This window comes from Gymnodraco acuticeps, unplaced genomic scaffold (genome assembly GCF_902827175.1).
Source record: "Gymnodraco acuticeps unplaced genomic scaffold, fGymAcu1.1, whole genome shotgun sequence".
NCBI classification, from domain to species: domain Eukaryota; kingdom Metazoa; phylum Chordata; class Actinopteri; order Perciformes; family Bathydraconidae; genus Gymnodraco; species Gymnodraco acuticeps.
Genome location: NW_022990014.1, coordinates 3,186,044 through 3,195,223, shown reverse-complemented (window position 1 = coordinate 3,195,223; position 9,180 = coordinate 3,186,044). Strand labels below are relative to the sequence as shown.

General features: G+C 42.2%; 1 protein-coding gene across 1 annotated transcript; it reads left to right on the top strand.

The window, feature by feature from the left end:
* The first annotated feature begins 475 nt into the window (after positions 1–475).
* LOC117544368 (solute carrier family 22 member 4-like) lies at positions 476–9,131 on the top strand. The gene is made up of 11 exons (XM_034213337.1): positions 476–685; positions 1,305–1,514; positions 2,751–2,854; positions 3,235–3,389; positions 4,619–4,790; positions 5,109–5,235; positions 5,317–5,417; positions 5,741–5,955; positions 7,420–7,602; positions 8,063–8,198; positions 8,661–9,131. Exons 1-11 carry the CDS (start codon positions 476–478, stop codon positions 8,755–8,757), a joined length of 1,710 nt encoding a protein of 569 aa, XP_034069228.1. The 3' UTR covers positions 8,758–9,131.
* The last annotated feature ends 49 nt before the right edge of the window (positions 9,132–9,180 follow it).

Below are 9,180 nucleotides of genomic sequence, written 5' to 3'. Positions count from 1 at the left end.
ATTATCTGTAAAGTGTGAGTTTTTTCCAAACATGAGGAGTTGCAACAAGTAGTATGAGCTCAGACTTTGGGAGGAGGAGAAGGAGGAGGAGTTTTTTTTGTGTTGTCTGGAATAAATGAGGTTTAAAATCTTCAGAGAGATCCTGCAGAGAGAAGCTAACAACTGCCGTAACAGGAGTATAAGACGCCTTTTTGTATTCACATAGTCCAAATATTTGTACTTACTGTACTATTTATAGTTGGGAGATGCAGTCATTGTACTTGTAGTAACAGAGGATATTATATTTATGTTTTAATGATGCCCATTTATCTGTCATTTTGGCACATATTGTAAAAGCAGTACTTTGGCAGTCGTAGCTATATATTGAAAAGTAGTTTTAAAACTATTGTATGTTCTTTGTGCATTTACAGTCAGCGTGAATGTCAGTTACTCAAGTAGTTACAGAGTCAAACAGAAAAGAGTATAAGTAAGGAAAATGCAGGACTACGAGGAGTCAGTGTCGTTCCTGGGGACTTGGGGCCCGTTCCAGAAAAGAGTCTTCCTCCTGCTCTGTCTCACCTCAATCCCAGGGGGATACAACCTCCTGTCCGTCATCTTCCTGTTGGCCGAGCCATCACACCACTGCCACATCCCCGCCCAAAGCAACCTGAGCCAGGACTGGATCCAAGCCAGCATCCCACTGCAGGTCAGAAACAAGCCTGATCAAAATGATTCCGAAGATTTTTAATTAAGTAAAAAGAATGATGGATTCATGTGATTTTCATTATTTAAATGTTACCATCTTTATTTAATCAATGGATTTATTATCTTTTAATGCAATTAAAGCATTTTTTTCTACCCAAAAGGCTTAAACTGATTAAACAAATTCCATTTAATACAAAGCTAGCAAATTTGTCTTTACTTAGAATGTTAGCATGCCGCTGCTTTGTTTTCAGGTTAAAGTTAAGTATTTTGAGTTGGTTGAATGTGTCTTGTTTGATAAATAAACTTGTTATAAAATTAAGTTGTATCTATTTTATCAGTTCCACATGTTACCCTCTGCAGGACGGTAATACATCATTTGTAGCTAAACTAATGAAATGTTTTATCTAGTTGAATGCTGAGACACAACATTGCAGATTTCTGTGTACAAGCTAAGGATTTTCTAATATTTGGAAACGCAGTCAGCTAATTATTTACTATACAGCTTTAGGGCTGTGCTCCCTGTGCAGGTCAGAACCAGTCTGGTTAAAACTGATCTGAATGAGTGCAGCATACCTCCTGTTGTTGCAACAAGTTGGACATAATGATTTCCTGGTCAGCAGGTGGCAGGAGGACGGCTGGAGAGGAGCAGTTGCAGCCGGTATGAGCTGGACCTGGTGCAGAACCTGTCTGCGGTCGGAGGCAAACCTGCCCTGAACTGGATCCTTAACCAGTCCAGTGTAGAAGTCCTCGTGTCCAGCCTGAAGAGGGAGGGCTGTAAAGACGGATGGACCTACAGTACAGAGCACTACGAGTCTACTGTAGTCAGCGAGGTACTGAGCTACTGATGTTGTGGAATTTACACCAACACCACTTTCCTCCGTCTGTTTGTTAATGTTTAGACTTCGAAATTGTTATATGTGTATCAGTCAATTCTGTCTGTAAAACAGTAATAGGTGACCTGTCTCAGTGGCCTCGGATCATTGATTTGCCTTAGATGTCGAATTTCATGTTCATCAACACCTAAGAAAAGCAATTTTTTCAAAGTCAGGTCCTTTGAAAAGCTTTCAGAGTTAACGGAATATACATTTTAAGAACATCTAGCAAATGTTCGCAAGTGTGTAGAAGTATGCAGTTTGTTATTACTTTTGTATTGGTCTTTTAGAGTGCTGGGACTGCCTGAGTTAGAACAGAACATTTAAAAAACAGAAATTAAAGGCAAGCAGGACATCAACAGCTATATGTGAGGCATAGAGATATCATTGGTGGGCAACTAATCATTTGCACAGGGAAGTAAAAGCTCAGCATGATGACCGAGAGGAGAAAAACCCAAATATTGACAAGCCGATGAAACCAAAACCAAGTACATTTGAGGCTGTTCAAACCAGCAGCGTGCTAAGGAGGAAACTTGAAAGCCTTCTGAAGAACCGAACACTGGAGGACCATCTCTCAGATTAGTGTTACCAAAGAGACACTTAAGGAGCCTAAAGTAGATGGGTGCTGATGGGCTGTGCTCAGAGATGCAAGACTTTTGAGGAAAACTGCCAGCATCTGAAAAGATGGATGTTAGAGGGCCGCACTAAAAGAAGATGGACACTAGGAAACCTCCCTCTTAAGAGACTCACATTGATAGAGCAGTTCTGAGAGGATCAGAAATAGGGATTGTCTCTAAGAGTATCCTTCCTGAAGGATCAGAATCTGTGAAGCTCAACACTGGAAGATCTTGCACCTTGCGTGAAAGAGGAGAGGACTCAGAGGAAGAACTAGTTGAGAGAAAAGAGGGGTTCAGAAGCTTAGATCGAACTCTAAAGCTTAAGAGAGTCAGGACATACAGAAGATAATCAGAATAACCAGTACAGGAACAGAACAATTGAGCACAGATACAGTAGATGAGGTAATTGTAACCAGCGGATCTCTTTAGATTTTTGTAGTATTTAGTAGTTTTTAAAAAAAAGTTTGTTGTATTATTCTGTGTTCTCCAAGTATTTCGGTGTTGATTCCAGCAGTTTTACTCCAGTTTATATTTACATTTCTGCTGCATATTTTCCACATGTCGCTTTGTCTTCCAGTTCAACCTGGTGTGCAGTGACCAGTGGAAACAGCCTCTGACCTCGCTTTTCTACTTCCTAGGAGGACTCTTTGGATGCTTCATCTCTGGACAGATCTCTGACCGGTACTTTGCACTTTCAGTTCAAACAGTTACTCTGGCTCAATAATTTCCTTCGCGATGAATAAAGTCTTATCTTATCTTACTGTGTTTGCCGCTCCCCTCAGCTGATGCAGAGTTAGCAGATGTAGAACGTTTTGCCTAAGTTTAGCTATGCTACCACTTTGAGCTATGCTATCTCTATCCACTCCATGAATAAGGAAGCAATGGCGAAACAAATTGAAGAAGTTGAATAAGTTGAGTTAGCTGACCGTCCTGAAATCTAGATACATATCCATGCAAATTCAAAAACATTAAGCTTTCATAATTTGCCTTGAACTAAGACGACCATCGTGCTAGCAACCACCAATATGTTTGTACTTTTGTCTCTGTTCTTTGTACTTTAGGTTTGGCAGGAAGCCTGTTCTGTTTGGTGCCATCTTCGTGCTGAGCCTCTTCAGCAGCGCTGTGGCCTTCGCGCCATCATGGCCCGTCTTCATCGCGCTCTTCTTCATGCTGGGCATGGGTCAAATCACCAGCTACATTGCTGCGTTTGTACTGGGTATGGCTTTTTCATTATTACTACACTGTGACTGCCAGGGCCGGACTGGGACAATAAGTCAGGCCAGGAATGATACACCCAGCCAGGCCACTACCAGTTTTCTTTTGTGCCATTTTCCTGGATTTATTTGTCAATATACAGTGTTGCTGTGCAAATCTATTTAGGCGTTGCTGTGCAAATCTAGGAACCTATCCATGTGAACATATTTTAAGTGGAGGTGGACCTGAAATCCTCTAGGGGGGTCCGGGGGCATGATCCTCCGGTAAGATTTTTTTTTTTAAATGTTGGACTTAAATGCATCAATCTGGTGCACTTTGAGGGGGAAATAAAGAGACAACACACATATGAAACAGAACTGTATACATTTAAATAATCATAAAATCATAAGAACATGGCCATAACCAATAACATACCATATCCAATATGAAAAAACATTGAAACTTGTTTATTTATTTGTTTTTGGTTCATTTATAGTTAGCATGGCATATTGTGTCTGGGCTCCTGAACCAGCCTCACATGTCTCCCTCCTCTCCCCCCTGCTCCTCTTTGAGGCAGCAGCAAAGACTAGTTTTAGCTCTCAACACGTTTATAAAGTTTATCTTACCTTTTTTCTCGTAGTTAACATTTTATTTTGTATTATTCATGCATATTTTACTAATCACTCCCCCTTCAAATGGAAATATGTGTTTACATAAATGGTGACCAAACCGTTTGAGACCCACAGAGAACTTAGACTAAGTTAACTATCTAAACACTCAGAGTCCTTTACCTCACCTGAGCTGAGGTTATCAGTCTCTCAGTCTGACAGGAGAGGACTCTCCTCCACCTTGTTGACAGCTCATGATATCCGTTAGCGCCGCTAGCTAGCACCAGATGGTAACAACAACAATACACGTAACCGGTGCGCGCGCTTTCTCTCTCGCTCGCTCACGCCACACATACACACCCTCCCGAGCTTGAATGACACACAGAGACCAATCGAGGGCTTTAATGTATGATCTGTATGAAAGTGGCCATGTCGACAGGCCACATCATGTAGACAGCCAGTCACCCTCTGTGAGGCAGAGTCAGACCCACATTTGCGCAGCGTTGCGTTCACAATACATATAAAAAAATAAATCAGGCCAGCAGGCCACTTAACGTGACTGCTGTCTGAAAAACTACAAAAGAAAAGTCCATTGTGGACAGTAATGTCATTGCCTGACTCATTTGAAACATTTCCTTCACAGGTTCAGAGCTCTTGATGGGTTCGACGAGAGTTATCTTCTCCAGCCTCTGCTTGCCTTGCGTCTACGTGAGTGCTATGCTGCTGCTGCCTGTCACTGCCTACCTGGTGAGCAGCTGGAGACACCTGTCCCTGACCATGGCTGTGCCCGGCCTGGCCTGTCTCCCCTTCTGGTGGTAAGACCTCAGTTAACTATCAAGATATATTTACAGCTTGTGAACCATTTGATAAATCAGTTTTCAGGTAAACCATTTTTTAATATAAGATAAGTAGACATTCGTCTGGGTCAAATTGATGAAAGGGAACCTTAAAACCCAGTTCAAGCGTGGTTGTGCCCATACTAAGAAAACAAACTTAAAGCCAGGCCCAAGGCACAAGGTTAATGTCCTGTGTTTAGGAGCGAGCTTGATAAAGTCTGTAAAACACACAGATAGATTACCCAGAGTGAACTTGGGTCCTTTCTAACAAAACATTTTCATACATCTGTCCACCAGGCTGATTCCAGAGTCCCCTCGCTGGTTAGTATCTCGTGGTCGTTTCCAGGAAGCAGAACTCCTGCTGAGGTCAGCGGCTCTGCATAACCGTGTTGAAGCTCCATATGTCATCTTTATCCCAGCTAACGTAAGAACCTCAAACCTCAGCTCTATTCTACTCAAAATGATCTATGATGGACATTGTACTGCAGTTTCTGTCTCTCCTCAGGTTGAAAAAGAAACAAGTGAGAAGGTAGAGTCTCCGAGCATCCTGGACCTGCTGAAGACAGCAAACATTCGAAATGTTACACTAATGCTGTGGATCATCTGGTAAGTAAAAGCCCTTTTACATTTCAAGAGCCTGAAATTCCAGACCTTACTTACTGTGCTGCTCGCGATAGAAATAGCAAAGTGGACTTGTTCGCCCATCCAGAAACTAGATGCAGTTTACACATAATTGACTGTGTTATTATCACTTGACAAACCAGGACAATTCTTACATTACATTTTAGCTCCACCACACCTACAGCTTTAACAGTGTCCTGTTTGCTCTGTCCACACGTCATATTGTTGCTGTAATCTTATTGCTGGGACCAAGACTTCAGCCTCTAGGGGGTGTGAACACTGAAGTCTTGTTTTCTTGTTGTTTGCAGGTTTTCTTTAAATGTTAGCTTTTTCGGATTGTCCTTCAACATGTCTGCTCTCTATGGCAACCCCTTCCTGAACTATATCCTGCTAACGGCTGTAGAGCTCCCAGCATACACTGCCAGCTGGCTGGTGGCACGCAGTTTTCCTCACCGTCTGTCCTGTATCAGCTTCACCCTGCTCGGGGCGCTAGCTCTGCTTCTCATTCAGATCACTCTGGACAGTGAGTAGGACCAGCACAAGCTCCTACACTGCTGATGCAAAAAATATGTTTACATTCAGTGTTTACATTCAGTGTTACTCACCAAAACGCTTTTTCCTTTAGGTCTGACACATGTGTTAAAGGTCCCATGTCATGCTTTTCCGATTATTACCCATCTCCTTGTGTGCTATGTAGCTTTTTCTGCATGTGAACGGTCTGCAAAGTCACAAACCCTCAAAGTACACCCTGTAGCGAGCAAAACTCTAACACAGAAAATACCTGTCTATGCTGCCCCAGAACGCCTCGCTGGAGATTTCTTTCTTTCCATTTTTTTCTTGCTGGTCATAGTGACGTAACGGTCATAGTGACGTAACGGCTCCGCACACACACACACACACACACTCACTCAGCCTTATATTTTCTCAGCCGCCGTGCTGTGCGGATCTTCACACACACACACACACACACACACACGCACACACACACACACGCACACGCACACGCACACACACACACACACACACACACACACACACACACACACACACACACACACACACACACACACACACACACACACACACACTCACTCAGCCTTATCTTTTCTTAGCCGCAGCTCTGGGGAGCTGTGAGTGTGTTTGTGTGCTCAGGCTGAGTTCCGCGGTGTCTCGCTGTCTCACAGACCCCACGCAGCAACCAGGAAACGACACCAGTAATCCAGCTCACACTGTCCGCTCCTCGAGCCTCAAAGGGTGGAGCAGCGAGTCCCGCCAACATGGCACCCAGACCCCACGCAGCATTCTTATCTGTTTGTCATTACTGGTGTCATTTTCTGGTTGCTAACAAACGCCATTGTAACACATAAACACTGATGTTCCGCTGTAACGGTGGTTGACTAATCAGAACAGAGTGGGCGAGCTGACCAATCAGAGCAGTGGGCTCATAGGGAGGGGGGGGCAGGAGCTCCAACAAGGCGTGTAGGACAGAGAGTGAATACACATACTATACAGAGATGCTGTATGAGAAAACCAATGTGATTTTGGAACATTGAACAATGTATACCTCAACAATGGAATTATGATCAGTAGAAATGGCCATGTCATGGGACCTTTAAATGTATTTCATTCCTCATAAAAAATGTGCAACGCCAATTCTTTAAGGTCTCTTAAATCAGAGTTGTTTACAAACCTGTTCACCAATTCTAGCATGTAACAATTACATGTAAGCAGGGTTTACTGTATTGCTTGCATTTTTGCTGGGTGGAATTTAAAAGGCTTTAAACAACACTGTACAAAACATCCCTTTTATTTCAGCCCCATGCACACCACACATTTCAAGACAAACAACTCTTGATGGCCTGCAATGCCTAGTTATGGTATTATTGAGAAATAACTTTGGGGAGGAGTTTAATTAACAGTCAATTGGTTCATATATACAATAACTTATTTTACCCTCATCAATAATGTAGCGCCCTTTTCCCTGCAGGTAATCCAGCTATCACCCTGACACTGGTGCTGCTGGGTAAATTTGGGATTCTGGCCGGCATCGCTGTGTTGTACATATTCACTAGTGAGCTGTCTCCCACAGTCATCAGAAACACAGCCCTGTCTTCTTGTGCCATGTTCTCCAGAGTGGGCTCCTCTGTTTCCCCATACCTGCTGCATCTGGGTGAGACCTTCAACTACATCACACTGTGGAGGTTATAGAGTATATTAGGGGTGTCCATGAATTTTCAACGAATACACAAATGAATCTAAGGAGCCTGATCCTGCTTCCATTGTAAAACCTAAGCAGCGGTGTTAATATGTGGTTATGAAATAAAGGATCATTCGATTTGGGCTACACAGGTGCTGAATTTCTGATTTTACATAGACTCCATCTGTTAATAAATCAACATGTAGCGTAGTTACACTATCCACATTTGCCCTTGTGATGCTTTCTGTCCTGCCTCTTTTAAAGGGTTAGTTCTTTGTTTTTTCAGGTAACCTCAGTTAAATATGAATAAATCTAAATTCTTTGGTTTTATCTGGTTGATTTTTTGTGATTTGAATAAAGTGACCCTTTAACGCCCATTTAGGTCTGTATGGGACAATGTATGAGCTCACTGATGGTCTGGTTTTGTCTCCAGCTGTGTTCAATCAGTTCCTGCCGTGGATCATCGTGAGTTGTCTGTCGCTGCTCAGTGTTCTAGTCTGCTTCTTCCTGCCCGAGACTTTCAGAGAGCCTCTGATCGACACCATTGAGCAGATGCCGCCCGTACAGCGGTCAGTCTGCACAGTCATTTGAGTCTTCATGTGTTTAACATTGGAAGAATGTAGTCTACAAATAGGCTTATTGGTCTTTGAAATAAAGTGAAAGAAAATACACATCTACAAAGCAATATCAGAAGACTCAGAATCAGAAAAGGTTTAATTGCCAGTAGGTTTGTTGGTTAGTTTTATTTAATACTTTTTGGGAAAATAAGCAGATAAGACAGTAGGCCTACCAACACTGAGAAAAAAAACAATGCCAGTAGGGCTTTAATCTTTACAGCTTAGCTCCCACAACACATGATTAGAACATTAAAAGACTGGCTGTTTAAATGTATATATTTAAAAAAATATATCCCAAAAATATAGGATGCAGGATCTACATGTATACTGTATATATTATATTAAAACATTCGCAGGATGAAAATCATTGTGTATATTCAGCCTGAATAATGCAGCTCTCCTCATGACTTCCAGGTTCCGATGGCCATGGGCCTCCACGCCTCCTGATGATGGGAAATTAGCTAAAGACCAGACTACGGCACCTGAGATCATCTGCACATCTCGCCTATAAGACTCAAAACACACCAATGGATAAGATAACACACTACAGTTGACACGTAAACTGCAATTTACTTTAATTGCATACAGGGAGAGATTGCTGCAAAAATTAACAAAGGAGGAAACTGTTGAAAAGATTTGTTGAAAATGTAGACTTGCAGAATGCTGGGTCGTTTTTTTCATTCAAATTAGCCTTAACTTTAAATGGACATGTAGATCTAGTTTACTGTGCACTTGACATATATGTGGCAACTAGTCTAAGTTGAAAAATATATACATTATAAACATGACTTTAAGGTGAAAGTTAATTTGATTGTACATTCTGTACAGACTCCAGAAGACAAGATGAATGCTGCTCCTGTGGCAGCAGCAGCAGCAGCAGCAGCAGCAGCAGCAGTAGCAAAGCCACTTTAAGAGATCCAGAATTCATTATAAA

Bases quoted from the DNA above. Each gene is read 5' to 3' on its own strand.
- LOC117544368 (XM_034213337.1), top strand. From the start codon at position 476: ATGCAGGACTACGAGGAGTCAGTGTCGTTCCTGGGGACTTGGGGCCCG. The intron at 3,390-4,618 runs GTATGGCTTTTT...TTTCCTTCACAG, and splicing joins CATTGCTGCGTTTGTACTGG to GTTCAGAGCTCTTGATGGGT. The intron at 4,791-5,108 runs GTAAGACCTCAG...TCTGTCCACCAG, and splicing joins GCCTGTCTCCCCTTCTGGTG to GCTGATTCCAGAGTCCCCTC.